Below are 16,656 nucleotides of genomic sequence, written 5' to 3'. Positions count from 1 at the left end.
CTCTTTCTCTTTCTTTTTCCCATATCCTGTTCACTTCCTACATCACTTCAACATTATTGCATTCTCACTTCATAATCATGTACATGATTGAGAAAGTGGTTGCCGTCACATGTATCATACTCCAAGCCAGCTTCCTTAGCGCGGCCGTGGCTTTAACTCAACAGTCCTTCCGAGAAAGCCCTGCTCAGACCATCCTCACCAAGTTTCTGCTTGACCAGCATAACGAACTTTGTTCCACAGTGGAAAGGAACCATTCTACTGCCCAAAAGAACCATTCTACTCTTCTCAAAAGAATCGAGCAAATCGAAAACCAACAGAAAAAATGGTAAACATGTCGCCAACTCCCACCAAAATGCCCTTCAAACCATTTCCTTTCTTTGACCTTCCAGGTGAAATCCGGAACAAGATCTATGATCTGGTTATCCAAGAGTCTCGTGGAATCATCACAGGAAGCCACCCAAACAAAGAGTGGGCCCGTCTTCAGAAATCGAATCCCAATCAGAAGCATGTACGACCTCGCTTCCGATTGTATGGGCACTTTAGCCAACACGGAGCTGGCGCACCTCTATTGCTTGTCTGTCGTCAAATGAATGAAGAAGCAGTACAACATGTCTATGCAAGAACCACTTTCCATTTCGAAAACATGAATACCATCCACAAGTTTCTTGACATTGTCCCGGCTGCTGGTGCTCAAAGTATTGAAACTTTGGAAATCCGACAAATAGGTTATGGAGAACCGCAATGGACCGACGATCGCGAGTGGAAGTTGCGACATGATGACAAATGGAAGAAGACTCTAGGCAGAGTCCGGGAGAGAGTGCTTGCTCTTCAGACACTCACACTCAACATCACAGTTTTCGACTGGCCTTGTCGACTTGAGATGGACGCTCCATGGGCTAGGAATCTGCTCAAATTCGCTGGCGATGGACTGGACCGAGTCAATGTGTCCTTTGAACATGACCGTTTCAGCTTACTAAAAATATGCGAGACCGCTCAGTTGCTGGAGAAGAAAATGATGACTTCAGAGGGTGCCAAGAAGAAAATCCAGGAGGTCAAACTTGAAAAGCAGCGTCAGGCTCTAGCACAGCGGAAGACAAGGGTCCTGACCATTCTACTGCCCAGCACACAGCATCTGAACGTCGGCCCAGCCAAGAAGGTCGTGAAGAGCAAGGGACTCGAACAATACTCAATGGGACAACTCCCTGTTGCTGTGTGTCCTTGACAGGGGCCTGGGGCTCTGTCTGTTGTATTCCGGTCAACTTTGATCTCAACAGACCATACAAACCATACTCCACTCTTATCGTCACTCACGGCTTCATCGGGTTACGAGCTTTGCTTTGTGCCTCCAACATGTTCTGCGTACAGGAGAGCATTCATTTAGTGTGGGGAGTGCACGACACAGTGTGCACCAGCACGAACATCAGGGTTCTCGAGACCAAGGGGCTGGGTAGTTGAACAGGGGAGGTGGCGCGGGCGATAATGGAGACAGCTGCATAGACTGGGATGGTCACCGCGAGCTTGTTACTCTAAGGAGTTCAGAGGAAGTACTCCGTACCGTGATGCATGCGCATTACCTGGAATTGGGGGTTAGAGCCGCATCGATATCAGCAGATTCCGGTCCACCTCAAGTTGTCACAGAGCCATGCAACCAAGTTAGCAATTACCTGACGGTCATGAGACACGATAACCATTACACAATATCTTGCAAGGGTTCAAGTTCGAGGTGCAGTTTTCGTAGCTTGAACGGCGTAAAGCTCGCCACGATCTTAGATTTGGTGAGCAAGGATTGACCCAGAAAGATGCCGTAAAAACCGTTCCTGCATGGACCCAAGCCCGAGAAACCCACCGGGAATCCGGGACATGCAGTCCAGGGCCAAATGTTTTTTCGTGTGATAGACACGACCTCGATGTGGTAAGATTTGGCCTTGTTCAAGTTGTCGTCGTATCCAATTGTATCTAATAAACTACTCGTACTTGGATCTTGTGGGAGGGATGAAGCCCACCCGAGGTCTGTTTAAGGTCTCGCATCGCACTTCCGTCATGGTTCATCGAACACCAAAATCCTCCCAGATCAGATTACGATGCCAATCACTAGTGGGTCAAAATGTTAGTGATGCCCTGTGCTCACATCCGAATTCGAATCTCTTTCTCCACCGTCGATCTACTCGTGATCATGGTCTTGGTCGATAGTCCAGTTTTTGGACCGAGTAGTTCGAAGTACAAGAAGGGCCGTGCATCCGTTTCTGACAGCTCAAAGTTGACAGGTCGTTCTCTCCAATCCACTTCCCACACGCCGTCCCGTTCAAGTTCAAAGCCAGATCCCCAGAATTGGCAGGCCGCTCGGCTCTTTGGTGTCGTTTGGGCGAACTCCCTTAACGGTTTTCTCAATCCTTGATGAACACCCTGTCCACACACCTGTCACCACGGGGTTCTCGAGGACTAAGATGACTTGAGGCAGTCCTTTGACACCTTGAGCTGCAGTTCCCCGATGGCGGTGGACCAGGTGGAAAAAACCCTGACTTTCCCACGTTTGGCTCTTGATGGCTCAAGATCACCGTGCGACCTCTGCTTTTTGATCCGAAGTGGCGATCGATAGTGTTACGCATAGCCGAAGTTCGTCTCTCTTTCTGCGTGACCATCGAACATGTTCGCCCGCACGGCCGACAAAAGCGTGGACGCACAGACTGCGAGTCCCTTATAATGAGGGTCGGGCACCCCCATCAACCCTTCAAGGTAGGTCTATCCTTCCGTCAGGTTACGTTTGCACGGAGACCCGCAGTCGTCTTGTCGCCTACACCTCGTCACCTATTGTCGATAGGTACAGTATGTTGGTGTCGAACGATGCGGTTTTGGTGGCCACCAGCATCGTGCTGGCTGTGTCGACCATCGTTTCAGTGTCAATACAGTTGGAACGCCAGTACAAGGCAACCGGGGAGTTGAATGCTAGCAAATGTGAGTATCGGCTTGTCAAGATGATATCGGGTGCCCTCGTACTGATTGACTATCATGTAGGGTTCTTGGTTGCAAGTGCAGTATGTTTCGATGGGATGACTTTGTTGTCCTCGTTAACCTCCATTATAGTTCTTCGCTCTGGTCATGACATCTCTTGTTTGTGCTGGTAAGTATCTACCTCGATGGCCAAGTTTGGAAGTTCTTTCTAAGATACATACAGCTGCGGCAAAAGGCCTCGGTGCCGAGATCTCAGCTCAAGAATTTGCTTCCAGAGTGTCCATGCAAAAGGTACAGTCCAATATGTCCTGGAGCTTTAAGAGCATTATTGCCTCCTTTTGAATTGCGAGTGCTGATCAGAATATGTTTGAGCAGCTCATCGTTGCGGCATTTCCCCCCTATTTCTTGTGCAACATGCTTGTCAAGCATGCCTGGTTGACTTTCTACTATGGCCTGGCACGCAGCCGACCTCAGAGATACTTTATTCACTTTATGCAATTTGTGGCGGCGGCATTCGGCATCAGTTCGGTGATTGTGATTCTACTTCAATGCATACCACTCAATCTGGTATGGAAACAGAACCTTGATCCACAGGAAGAAAGCTCTGGCAAATGTATCAATCTAATTGCATTCTTCTATGCCAACTCGATCATCATGATCGTCAATGATTTGGTCTTATACTTGATGCCGATATGGTTGTTACGGAATGTGGATATGCTACGAGGACATCGGTTGAGCATCTACGCCTTGTTTGCTGTTGGCGGGCTGTGAGTTTATCCGACATCCTTCTTACAGTGATATAAGATTATGCTCACCAACCAACAGGGTCGTTCTTGCAAGTATCTTCCGTTTCGTGGCAGTGTATGGCATCGCCACGTCAGACAATATTTCATGTGAGTCAAATAGTCACCTGGCCCCCAACCACGCCGAACAAGTCTGATGGTGTTGATCTGAAATAGCAAACTATGCACTCATATGGATTTGGGCAGCGGTGGAAAACCACGTTGGGATCTGTGCAGCCTGTGCAGGGGCGATCAAACAGAGATCCGTGGCCGCATATGAGAGTGTCCGCCGATCATATTGCGAGTTCAAGTCGAAGAGCTCCGCACAACAATCGTCGGATTCAATGACTCGCACACAGAGCACGGAAGATCGCACCCTGTACGAACACACAGGTAGCATCGGGGAGTCACCATCGTTGAGGGCCGATAACTTGATGGACAAAAAGGATGCAAGTGGAGTTCACATGCAGCAACTTTTTGTTTTGAAGGATGTGAAAGAAGTAACTACCTAGATACCTAATTGGGGGATATCTCGACGCACTTTTCGGGGTAATGAAGGGCATGAAACGGGCCCAGGGCCTTCCAAGTCAAAAAAACTAAGGTGGTGTAATGTTGTTGCGTGGCACTGGTCCAGACAGAGCGCATCTAAAAGTGAACCTTCTGTGTATTTAGTTGTGTGATCTTATGACATAGTACGGGTGTGCTCCATACGAGGTACTAATGAACGAGAACGAGACACCGAGTTGTCATTGTCGCCCTGCAGAGATATTGGAGATCAGTGTGTGATGAGTGCTAAAAAAAGACTACGAATGGTGATCAAGTCGAGTTCCAAAAATAGTGCGGGGATTCAGAGGACAGACTCCCGATGATTATTGAGTGCCCGTGGTGTCTATGCCTGGGGTGCCTGTGGTTAGTGCGCTGGAGAACCAAGTTCTAGGCCTTGGACGCTCCGCTCTGTGACACTGACACCCACTTATCGCACCCAGATGCACCCGGGACTCGGGAAGTACCCAGGCACGCACTTACCCCGCCATCTGTACCTACCAAAATACTCAAGTATAAACTTGAGGTTGTCATCCATCAGCCCATAGCCTCAAAGGATCACGAGGCTGACCTGGGCCACGAAGTGAGTTTCGTGTCATCATCATCATGTTTTCCAACTCGTTCAAGTCAACTGAGGTAGGTCGGTAGCTATGTTAAGGAACATGCACTTGATTTTATCCATCACCTGGGAATGTAACTGAACAGCTTTGACTAATGCCGGGAGTCAATATCCAGCAGGCGTCTAATGCAGGTCGACATTGGCAAGGTCGTCCGTACACCTCGATGGCCAGAAAACGACAAGATGAAGCCAATGGGATAATGGTGGGCATGGGTTCGGCGGTCGTGGCCAGGGATCATGTCCATCTTGACTGGCCACCTCAGCATTAATTGCCATCACCTCGGCGCTTCGTCAACACCTCTCAACCACTCATTGCTCTCCATCCCACTTTCATCACCCGCCAACCTTTCATCTCTACATTCTGTCCTAGTCCTTCCGCCTTCAATCTTCATCCAACCGCCTGTCTATCATGCCAATTCGAGTCCTCTTCGAGTCCACTTTGCCCATCAAGCGCCTAGTATGGACCAAATTCAATGGCGGCAGCATCCACCTTGAAGCTTCACCAGACCACTCACACTCCAAACAGAAATCCTCATTAAGATAGTCAATCCAAGCTTCATTGCATTAACCATTCTTTTTCCCGTCTTTGCCCATCTGTTGTCTTGCTTCCCTTCATCTTCTTCAAACTCACGCAGGCTTCGTTGAGTCCCATATTCGTCGGTCCTACTACTGAGAAAGAAATAGAAAATCGCCCTGCCCTGTCTCGAAGCTGCCCAATCCTATCGTCAACATATCATTCAGGCCAGTTACGAATCCACAATAAATCAAGCAATCAAGCAACCCAGAAGCAGACCCTTCTGGTGACCGCAAAGCGCCAATCGCCACAGAACCTGTTTCCATCATTGAATCAGGTGCAGAGCCACACTTCAATACTCAGCACTCAGCATTATTTGCCATCCCGACCGCCTGGCCGGTAGCAATCAATTTCTCACCTGGTGCCTCTTTTTCATTCGAAGCGCCCATCGGTCAGTGACCGGACAAGACCAGACCAGACCCGACCAATTCAGACCCAGGAGGTTACCTATTACTCGACCCTCCCCCCATCCCATCGACAACTTGTCTGTCCCTTTACACAACCTTCTCTTTATCATTAATTTCTTATTGATTTCGAGCTGGTTCTCGTCGTCGATAAACCATCCCATCGCCTCCCTTCTCGACAGAAATACTTACGGACAACATACCTGGTGTCGCCGTTCGTATATATCCTCGGATCTCCGTTTCCGTCTCACATAAGCACTGTCAACAGCATACAAATTCCAAGGCTAGTAGCACCGGCACCGCCGCCCTTGGTTGGAGAATCCCTGTCCTACCCACCACCAGGGTGTCATAAGTTCAAAGACTGCCTCTTATCTCCAGCCAAACCATGTCACCATCCCACTTTGAACCAGTTTCGCCTATCGACATCACCGCCGCTAACTCTTCTAAACGCAACACCCGCGCTGTTGGATTTTCCGACCTCGACCTCGACGAAAAATCAGACTTCAGAAGTAACGTGAGAGCATTCCCCTCGAGGACAAATTCGACGGCTTCCTCTACTGCTCCGTCGGTGAATCAACCAGTGAGGAAGGCTCGCTTTGCCGAAGCCACTTCTGTCTTCTCACCAGCGGATGGTCCTGGAGAACATCTATCTCCATTCGCAGATCCCAAGATGGCAGACCATCAAACCGACAACGCAAGGGCCACTCCCAAGCCATCAGATGTTGGCTTCGGCTATATCTCAGACAACCAACCTGTCGAACAACATGCAACGATACGAGGTGATCTCAATCCCGGTGGTGGTCCGTTGAAATCCGCTCTCAAGACACCCGGCACAGCAGCACGTCTACTGAACCCGTTAAGCCCAACGTTCAGAGAAGAAGTAATGTTGGAGAAGCAGGAAGACAGCACCGACAAGGAACAGGCCAAGGATCTGGTAAGTCTTTGTTCTGTAGAATGGAAAAACCCAGGCAATCCTGACAAATTTTACAGAAAGTCAAAACCCGTGTGCGCATGGCCAAAATGATTCTCCGCGGTGTCAACTTCAGCTGTTCACTGATCGTGCTCGCCATGCTCTCGACGGTCTTGACCATCTTCCACGCCACCAAAGCAATCCCACCCCGCAACAACATGCCCGCATGGGCACCCAACCAAAAAACATGGCCACAGATCGTCGTGCTGTCGATCGCATGTGTCTCACTACTGTTCTCCATCGTCGTCATCTTTGCTTACTGCCGGGGCGGACACCGCCGCGCCGAGAAAGTCGCCGTCTACTACACCATGTTTGCGGTCGGATGGTTCATGTTCAGCATCATCATGTGGGTTGTCGGGGCCGGGGTGCTGCACGGCTCGAAATCCAACGGGAACGGACAGGACATGTGGGGGTGGAGCTGCAAGGACAACAAGCGGCGGCAACTGTTCGAGGACGACGTGCACTACGCGCTCGTGTGCCGGCTGCAGGACTGGTCGCTGATCTGCTGCATCATCGAGGTGGTGGTCGAGGTCATCGTCATCGCCATCTACGGCATCGTCTTCTACCGCTTCTGGAGCAAGAACCGGCTGCGCAAGTCCATGGACGCCCGCGACAAGGCCCGCACAGATCTCTACCTCGCCCAGCTGCGCACCCAGTCCGCCCCCAACACCCCGGGCTTCGCACAGACGCCCCGCACCCCGGCCTTCCCGGGCTATCACAACAGCAAGGCCTACGACGCATACAACAGCGCCGAGCGCGGCGAGTCGCCCGTCCGCTCGCCCCAGTCCGCTGGCAGCAACACCACCGCCTCGCCCTTCAGGCTGCAGGCCCCGCCCATCCGTGTGCATCACGCGACGCCCAAGGCCCCCGCGGCCGAGACGTTTGCCATCGACACTTCTCGCGCCGTCTCGCCACCCCTCTCCTCCCCGCTGCCCAAGCCAGAGGACAGAATCCACAATCACGCCGAGGCCGCCGACGGCGAGCAAACCTACGCCGCCGTCCCCATCCCCGGCGCGTATCAGACGTCCGCGAGGGCCCCCACGCCCGGTCAGGCGTTCTGAAATGCCGCCAGACGATGAGCCTGGCTTTGTCGGACTCGTCTTGTCGTGTGCTTTTCCTTCACACTTTGGCATTGGGGTTCTGCTCTGGTTTGGCGTTTGCTTGGTAGGACAATCATACATACACACATAGTTACATCTCTGTATGTACACCGGCCGGGGTTATCATTGGGTTCTAGCGCATGCTGTTCTTTGGTCGGGTGTTTGGAGGCAAAGGGGCTTGTCGGTTGATGGACATGACTCCTTTGCTCCTCGTTCATTTCATTTCCTTGTGTGTGTCTCTTGATTTCTTTTTTATTATATAATTTATGTGGGTCGGGGATGAAACAGACCAATACCCCATCATCGCTGAATCGCTCGTTGATATCCCGGTGGCAGGAGAGTACAAGGGCTTGGAGTTTGAGATGTCCCTTTGGAAGAAAGGGGTCCTGATTGCCATGGATGATGGTCCTGTATCTTGGATGGATGGCTATGTGGAGCACGAAGAACCAAAAATCTAAAGTATGGATGACGATGAGGAGAACAGATGTCCCGAGGGTCATGATGATCATTGCAGATATTTACAAGAAGAGAAGGAAAATGGATAAGCTTAGGAGAGACAGAGAATAAATCCAACAATCTCAACATATCATATCATATCATATTATCATATTATCTGACCTTCGACTTCTTCCATCTCATCTGTTCACGGCTGGCTTGACAAGCCCAATGATTGGACTCCGTAGCGTGGGAGGACACGTCTCGTTTCATCCCGTTCCATGTAGAACAAACATCCATGAGACGCACAGGGGACGTTTGCACACACACTCTCTCATTGAGGAGGAGTTCGCTGGATGCTCGACGGAATGACACCCTCGACCAAGCGCCGGACATGGCTAACGCAGTCACATGTCCACAATGCTGCACCTCGTCGCACAAATAGAGTTGTAAATGGAGTAGGCAAGGAGAACCCCAATTACATCAGTCCGCCGTACGGGTCATCCTGCCTCTCGAAGCTATATCTCTGAGACGGCCTCCTACTTTGCACAGTCGGAGCCATCGAAATACGGAAGCCGAGCCACGTGCGTGGTTTCTTCTGCTCTTGCCCTTGACCTTGCTGTTGCTGTTGCTTCACGTGCTGGAGTCTCGGGCTCTCGGGCGGTGTCAGCTGCTGTTGCGGATCGCGATTGAGCATTGCCTTGACCGAGGCGCTCTGCGCCATGTGTGCCCTGTAGTCGAGGGTGAGAACGGTGGAGTCTTCGGTCTCCATGTCTGGTCGTTGGACTTGTCGACCTTCGTTGTTCTGTTGTTCTTCCGAGCTGGCCTCGTACATGGTGTACTCCTTGGCTGCCGAGGTGGCATATTCGACGAACTGGTCGACGTCAAATCCCGGCTCAAGTAAAATGTCGTGCATTAAGCTCAGGGCCGCACGGAGCCAGTCGTCTTCAGAGCCATAGGTCGGTGTGTGGTACAAGCGTTCGGAAAGCCTGGGTATTAGTCGCTGTGGCGTTTGTGCGAGAATGCTTGCGTTGATTTTGAGCGTCAGTTGTAGTGGGTGAGAGGTGTCGGCATCGAGGGTGGTGACGGTCACTGCCTCGGGCGGTGTTTCCGAGGATCTAGAGGTGGTAGATTCTGTGCTATTTGGCGCTTCCTTCAAAGGGATGGGAAACTGCTGCTGGCGGAGTTGATGCTTGTTCATGTCAAATAGAGCCGAGTCTGATTGTTGCTCTGTGGTTGTGATCTTGGGATGGAAGAACCGAGATTTTGACTTTTGGGGCTTGGTGGATGGTGGGTGTGGAGAGATGAGAATGGCCCAGTGAGTGCTCTCGGATGAGCCAGATGAGGATGAGGGCCTGAAGCCCAGTACAGAGATGAGAGACATGGTATTTAGTGACTAGTAGTCTTGGAGATGAAGTGATGCCACTTCCTTAAGACAATGGGTACCTGATACCAATCACGTATGTTATGAAATTCTCAGAGAGGGTCTGTGGATGGTTTCTTCCTACCTCAGATGCAAGCGGCCAGCAGCATATATACCCACCAGGTGGATGAAAATGCATTCTGTCCATTTTCAGAAACCCCCTGGTCCTATTGATGTCTTGAAGCGTGAAATGGTGTGGCAAATAATCAAGCTCTTCCGGATGAAGCTTACCGATGAGCAAATAGGATGCCACAGTTGAAATGCTGGGGTGGACACAGGTGTACTTGCCTTGACGTCTTTCTAATCTTGAGCAATCAAATGGCTCACAGCAAGGTATATGAATGGAGACATGAAACCTCATGGAAAATGTTCCGGCAGTTTGTCCGCCATGACAAGTGAAGATGGCTGATCATTTTGGCAGAGAACGGATTCTCCTGGACCAAGGTCATTGGGTAACGTTGTTGGAGGGCACAGGTCTGTCCAATGATCAATTGCTATGGGCTGACTCATTCCAGCGCTGAGTCACCGAGAGTTTTCCGAGGCAGGCCAGGAAGGCTGTAGCCAGCAACATCTGGACGCCCAGTTGTCCGGACGGGTCTCAAATTACCTTAGGTACTTACTGGGATGTTGTGACAAGTAGAAGGAATATCCATGGTCAGGTGAGATGGGAATAGGTTCCGCATTGTTATTTTGAAAAACATATATATCACTAATACTAGTGCTTCGATCTCCATTCCCAGATCGGCCAGGGACATTCATGATCCCATCAAGTCCTTTCACTGCCCGGTATATATCGGAATACCTCGTACAGAAACACAGAGAGAGAGGCTTGACCATCTTCGGTCCGCTGAGAATTTGCAGGTCTTGCTATGTTTGAGGTTCTTCAGGGCTGTATTCTGTTGGTGGAGTGTTGTTCATATCGCCCTCGATATTTCCCCTAATGGCTGACAGTTCAATCTGATGGAAGGTCTCAGAATAGCAAGCGATATCACCTGTACCAATAGTTGGAATGCCACCGATAGTTCGTAGTTTCCAGAGGAACAAGTATTTGAGATGCCGTTTACCTTGTATGGGAAAGTTCATGTTGACGAGATTAGCTTCGAGTTGAGCATGTAAGGAAACCATGGTCATAAGCCCAGTATGGAGTGGGAGCAATTATGTTGTCATGTCGGTAATGTTCAATGTTGTACAATGGAATGTGTTTTTGGTGGTATTACATTCACTGATTACTCCAGGTAGTAATCACCTTTCAATCCTTGCAACGGCACCACACTTGTGGACTTGTTGAAGTAAACTCTCGGGTTGTCTTTTCCTTATGACCTTCAAATTCTACCATTCGTACCTTCATGTGTTATCCGTTGTAGTAGTTTAGACCTTGGTGGGATATGATCCTCCTCTCTTCCTGTTGAAAGCTCTCTGATCTTTCAACCATCGTCTGTAGCCTGCTACGCTGCCGACTTTCTCACCATAGAAATCAGGGACTGGATTGTTTGTACTGGCTCCACTGGGGTTGACCCGGTGCTTTTTTATCCTCTCGAAGAAAGCCTTCTCTTTGATGGTAAATTCAGGCAGTCGGCTGCGATGGAGAAGTCTCCAGACTGTATTTCCGAAAGCCGGGCCAATGAGCCAGCCAAAGAATGTGGCACCAAAGGTGGCAACTCCCATACTCACAAAAGGATCTGTAGGAATGATGGATTGAACAGTATTGGCTAGGTCTGGGATCTCCGAGAAGGCTACAATGGCAGCAGTGGTGGAGCCGGCCGATGTGATGATCGATGAGGTCAGAGCGTACCTTCGACGAGATGTTCGGAGGTTGAAGAATGTATTCCAGTCAAGAACATCCGACCTTGGGTCAGATTTGGAAGTGGTAGAAGCATTTCGGGATCTGCTCACAGAAGGAGCGAAGAATGATGGAGGTGGGGTTGACCGTGCAGGATTTGTAGCAAGCAGCGCTAGACTCGAGGCTTGAAGAAGATGTGAAGGAGCACGAGGTCTCCGTGAGATAATTGCTGATGACATTTGGCGTTTGGGTATTGTGGTGCGGATTTGGGGATAGCTTCGAAGCGAACCTGCTTGGGAGGCTTGCAAACCCAGCTTGGAAGAGGTTGCAGCCATGACAATAGGTGTTGGCCGATGGAGAAAGTCGAGGACAGGTAGCTCAGGCGTACTAGGTAGGATGTCTCAGAAACACGCCGTTGGTGGGAGATATTTATTTGGCGTCTCACAAACACCCACTGCCGTGCGATGTACGAGATGGTAACGCAGTTTTGAAGTCGCTGATAGCAAAGTCATTAGTAGAATTCACAAAGTAGCGTATGTTTGAGTTTTGACTAAGCCCAGAATAGGAAATTCTGGTATGACAGTCGCGAAACTGCGGTATAGAGATATTCCGACATCACGTCCATGGTCGCTATACAGCATTTACAAGTCTAATACACTGCGATTATCGACGTGCTTTATCAGGTATCTTTGGCTCTCTTGAAGACATTTTCTTGCCACACTAGTACATGTGATGGGAGTACTCCAGGCTCGAGATTTCCAGGCATGCCTGCCATGAGAGAAAGAATGCCCAGGCACTGAGCCTACGATCTACTACTCCGTCAGGCATATTGAGATCTCGAGGTCGGCGTTTGATGCACAGCGCGCATGTACCCCACGCACTGAACTTTAATCTCACATTTATTCTTCAACGATCCTGGAGTTCGCCAGGCCGGGATGCCTGATCTTGAAGGTCCTGATTTGTATAAGCTTGATCCCGAGGACATGGACAGACTGGTCGAAGCGTGCTCCTAAATTCGAAACTGGATCCTGTGATGCCAAGCACATGAATGACAGCAGAAGTTGGTTGCTGACTACAACAATTCACCCGCTGGTAGCACCGGGAACGGGACCTCTATGGACACCTAAAACTCGCTACTCCAGGTACTCGTACTTTAGTGCCCACAGGATTTAGAATGGTTGATGCTGGTGGTCCGTGCACGGCGGCCTGCAAGTTGTGTCTCTCTCTGGCTTGCTCCAAGCTCAAAGTTCAGCTCGGGTTTGCCGTGGTGCTAAAAGGGCCAGGATGCGTTTAGGCTCTTGAGTTGACCATTGATGACTTCCTAAGTACCAGTGCCACTGCACCTTCAACTTCAGCCTACACGGCTGGTGCTTGGAACCTGTGCCATTCACAAATCAGAATGCCAGCATCATCAATTGAAGGGTCGGCCTCAAAGCTCGGAGTCGCCAGTGGTCTCTGACCAACGTCCTGGGTACAAGCTCAATGTCATGATTAGACTCTGCCACTGGTCTGTCCTCTTCTGTGTTCAGTATCGGTATTTGCACCTATCCTGATTCCTTGGACCCCTCGTTCCTCCTTCAGGCGATTCAACAGAAGCTACGAAGTACGGAAGACGGAGAATGGATACTGGGGGCTTTCGGTAGTCGCTTAGCTTCAGAGCCCATTCAAAGTGCCCTTCCGCTAACTAAAGTCCACACTAACTCTACACCCTCCTCAGGCTCACCCATCTCTCTATCTCGAGTCTCGTTTCTCGTCTGTTTGTTGAAATCCAATCCATGTCACCAACTACTGTCCCGTATTTCACCCGCTCTTGCCTTGCCGTCGAGTCTAACTAGTCCTCGTGGTCCTCCAATTTTCCCTTTTCTGTCTTCAACTTTATTCCATCTCACGCCCGCTGGCACCCTCGTCCAATCTTGCCCCTCTCGTGCATCATCTGCTCCTCATGCATCTCCATACTCGCACTCCGACATGCTGTCCATGTTGATTACCATTCACCACTGGCACCACATACAACCATGCCTGGCCGATTAACCTCAATTTCATCCTAATGCTATTGTCGCACCTCTCTCTTCCTCCGTAACACTGCCCCATCTCAGCCATGCCGCGCCCCAAGAAGCCTGACCAGGATGGCAAGGAGGTCAAGAAACGGTCAAGGAATGGCTGCTGGTAGGTGCACAAAGTGGCCTTCGGCCCATCTTCCACAACTTGAGTATTGACAAGATGCAGGCCTTGTAAATCCCGCAAAGTCAAATGGTGATTCCATCTCATCCTTGCCTTCACTCGATCCATGCTGACCGAAATGTAGTGGAGAAGAGAAACCCAGTTGTGCCAACTGTCAGCGACAAGGCGAGGCTTGCGATTACAGCATACGCTTGAACTGGGATGGACGGACCAAAAGAAAAGAGGATGGCAAGCCGGGCACTCCTCAAATTATCTCTTTCGGAGGCTCTCCACCTCAACCTTCACCGCAGTCTGATTTCAACGGCTATTCCAACGGCATGCACAGCAATGGACCGAGCCCACAGATTCTTGGTCCTTCACCATCTCTTATGCATCTCCAGCCCGTCAGCGTGAGCCATTACCAGCCCGATCAAACCCCGCCAGAGACTGCGCTGCCTTCACTTCACAATTACGACTCCCACGTCCCCGTACCGGCGCCTGAATTCAATCCTACTATACTCCCTCCACCACCACCTATACTGAGAACTCCGCAGTGGGGCGAAAGCGCCAGCACCAGCAACCTTGCGGAGACGACCGCCGTCTCGTCGTTGAGACATACTCTCTCCCTTCCTTCATATCCATCTCCCTCCGACACAGGTTTCGGAAGCCCAAGTCCCAACAATGGCATGTTTGCCTTTAATGGGAGCATGCACATGCCTCCCCCGATGCCCACGTCAAATCCCATGAGCTATCAAGAAACCGCTGCCTCTCCATACAATGGCGCAAAGAGAATGAGATTGAGCCCACGCACAGATAGCTTTGGGAGGACTCAAACCTATCAGAGGGCTGGGTCATATGGTCCGAATGATGTCGATGAGCCGCCCAGGGTCCAATTCAATCCCAACACTCCCACCTTCTTCCCGTCGTATTTAAGCAATCCGTTGACCCCCGCGACTTCGTCCACTTCACACATCTCCCAAGATAATGAGGATCGTCGCATTTCTGTCAGCTCCCTGCTATCTGAAGATCCCGAGCCTGATGATGTTGTTCTACCTCTCCAGAATGAACAAAATGTCTACACAGAAGAAGAGATTCCACGACGCGGTTCGCTCCATCAGAGGATGATATCTTACACGGCAACTGAGACATATGGACAAGATCGCGGTAATGTCGACCTGGACATTCCGCGAAACAATGATACAATGGCCATATCCGGCATGTCTCCCTCGGAACACAGTGATTTTGAAGCCTGGCTGAATGATGCTGACCTCGGTGTGCCCGAATTTGGATTTGGCCTCAGTAGTCGTGAAACCGTCTTCCAGAAAGGTGGCTATTATGCGTCCCCGGTACAGATCAAGATTCCACGGAAACTGGAACCTCTCCCCCGGACTCTTTCTGAAAACCCCATGAATTTACTCTACTTTCACCATTTTCTCAACCACACAGCGAGGATTCTCGTCCCCCACGACTGTCCGGAAAATCCCTTCAAGACGATCCTGCCGAAAAGTATGTTTGACGCGCTTTGTTGATATTACGTGGTTGCTAACCCTCAATAGTGGCTGTGGAGAATCCAAATCTTCTGAATCTACTCCTGGCTTACTCCGCCTGCCATCGCGCTCGGCTTTTGAATCATCGTGAACCTGTTAATCGAATCGCAGTATGGGTCCGCGATGTATTTCCATCCTTGAGGCAGACGCTGGACAATGTCTCCAACACACAGGTCTCAAACGCAAACTTGGCGACCGCGATCATGCTTGCTTCGATCGAGATAATATCCCCATCCAGTTTTGGGGTCTCAATTCCGTGGCAAAATCATCTGAGTATTGCGCGAAGCATTATTCGGAGTCGAGGTGGTCCTCATTCTATCTCAAGGAAAGATCCAGTCATGTACTTTTTGACAAGGTGGTTAGCATATCTTGATGTGCTTGGCTCCTTGTCAGGACGAAGAAACGAGGAGCCTCTTTTCGTTGGCAATTACTGGTCAAGTTCACATGACGAGAGTACGTCGGCAAAAGAATTGTCCTTGACCGATGAAGACGGTGATGATGAGGACGATTTTACCATTGATTGTTTACTCGGGTTCACCACGAGATGTGTCTCTATCCTTGCCCAGGTTGCGGTTCTGGCACGGGAATGTGAAGCGAATCGCATAGATGCGGAGACTGGGCAGATAAATGAGGACTGGCGACCATCACCCGCCGTTGCGAAACGTGCCGAAAAGCTCCGCAAAGATCTGGAGGATGCACGAAATCATGAACAAATATCATGTCTGCATCATAGTCCTCACCTTGAAAAGGCAACGCTAGCTGGGGCTCGTCGTGGCTCTGCATATGCAGACATGTCAGAAAAGGATGCAGAAGAATCACTCGCCACCAATTCGGCTTTTCATTGGGCAGGGATGGTACACCTTTTGCGTCGAGTGGATAACTTACCACGCAGTGATAGCAAAGTGCAAGTCGCAGTACATGAAATTGTCAAGATATTGCAGACCATTCGTGAAGGCGGGAGTGCAGAAGCATGTCTGCTGTTTCCCATGTTCACCGCTGGGGTCGAGGCAGAAGATCCACTTGATCGCGCCGAAGTTCTGAGCCGGATCAAAGGCGCCGAGGGACTTGGTATGTGTCAAGTAAGTCGAGCAAGAAAAATAATGGAGGAAGTCTGGAGGACAGGCATCAGCTGGGAAAGCTTGGTGACTGGGGAATTTTTTGGTTGAGGATTGTGCAATTCTCTGCGTGATATCCACCCTCCGAGTCTGGTTATATTCAGGGATGCTTCTTGAGATTTTACGGGCATTGTGCAATTCGATTGAATTTGTACATGGCTATGACTCTTCTCCAGATTCCCGCAAGCACATGGGCATGAAAATCATGATTGATATAGCCTTGTGATTTACCTTCTCCGAGCGTTGGCGTCTAGG

At 50.3% G+C, this 16,656-nt stretch overlaps 6 protein-coding genes across 6 annotated transcripts; 4 read left to right on the top strand and 2 right to left on the bottom strand.

Moving 5' to 3' along the window:
• Positions 1-322: 322 nt before the first annotated feature.
• LTR84_009324 (uncharacterized protein) lies at positions 323-1,222 on the top strand (the record flags this gene model as incomplete). Its single annotated transcript, XM_064852864.1, has 1 exon — positions 323-1,222. The coding sequence occupies one exon, from the start codon at positions 323-325 to the stop codon at positions 1,220-1,222; it is 900 nt and encodes a 299-aa protein (XP_064701089.1).
• A 1,603-nt stretch (positions 1,223-2,825) lies between these two features.
• On the top strand, positions 2,826-4,243 carry LTR84_009323 (uncharacterized protein; the record flags this gene model as incomplete). Its single annotated transcript, XM_064852863.1, has 7 exons — positions 2,826-2,952; positions 3,013-3,032; positions 3,082-3,118; positions 3,173-3,240; positions 3,325-3,716; positions 3,775-3,842; positions 3,909-4,243. 7 exons carry the CDS (start codon positions 2,826-2,828, stop codon positions 4,241-4,243), a joined length of 1,047 nt encoding a protein of 348 aa, XP_064701088.1.
• Positions 4,244-6,256: 2,013 nt separating this feature from the next.
• LTR84_009322 (uncharacterized protein) lies at positions 6,257-7,902 on the top strand (the record flags this gene model as incomplete). The annotated part of the gene is made up of 2 exons (XM_064852862.1): positions 6,257-6,805; positions 6,862-7,902. The coding sequence occupies 2 exons, from the start codon at positions 6,257-6,259 to the stop codon at positions 7,900-7,902; spliced, it is 1,590 nt and encodes a 529-aa protein (XP_064701087.1).
• A 952-nt stretch (positions 7,903-8,854) lies between these two features.
• Positions 8,855-9,760, bottom strand: LTR84_009321 (uncharacterized protein; the record flags this gene model as incomplete). The annotated part of the gene is made up of 1 exon (XM_064852861.1): positions 8,855-9,760. The coding sequence occupies one exon, from the start codon at positions 9,758-9,760 to the stop codon at positions 8,855-8,857; it is 906 nt and encodes a 301-aa protein (XP_064701086.1).
• A 1,407-nt stretch (positions 9,761-11,167) lies between these two features.
• LTR84_009320 (uncharacterized protein) lies at positions 11,168-11,914 on the bottom strand (the record flags this gene model as incomplete). Its single annotated transcript, XM_064852860.1, has 1 exon — positions 11,168-11,914. One exon carries the CDS (start codon positions 11,912-11,914, stop codon positions 11,168-11,170), a length of 747 nt encoding a protein of 248 aa, XP_064701085.1.
• A 1,763-nt stretch (positions 11,915-13,677) lies between these two features.
• LTR84_009319 (uncharacterized protein) lies at positions 13,678-16,452 on the top strand (the record flags this gene model as incomplete). Its single annotated transcript, XM_064852859.1, has 4 exons — positions 13,678-13,745; positions 13,806-13,832; positions 13,885-15,245; positions 15,296-16,452. 4 exons carry the CDS (start codon positions 13,678-13,680, stop codon positions 16,450-16,452), a joined length of 2,613 nt encoding a protein of 870 aa, XP_064701084.1.
• Positions 16,453-16,656: the final 204 nt, after the last annotated feature.

The sequence above is a fragment of the Exophiala bonariae genome, assembly GCF_035927105.1.
Source record: "Exophiala bonariae strain CCFEE 5792 chromosome Unknown scaffold_37, whole genome shotgun sequence".
NCBI classification, from domain to species: domain Eukaryota; kingdom Fungi; phylum Ascomycota; class Eurotiomycetes; order Chaetothyriales; family Herpotrichiellaceae; genus Exophiala; species Exophiala bonariae.
This window is presented reverse-complemented; position numbering and strand designations above follow the sequence as displayed.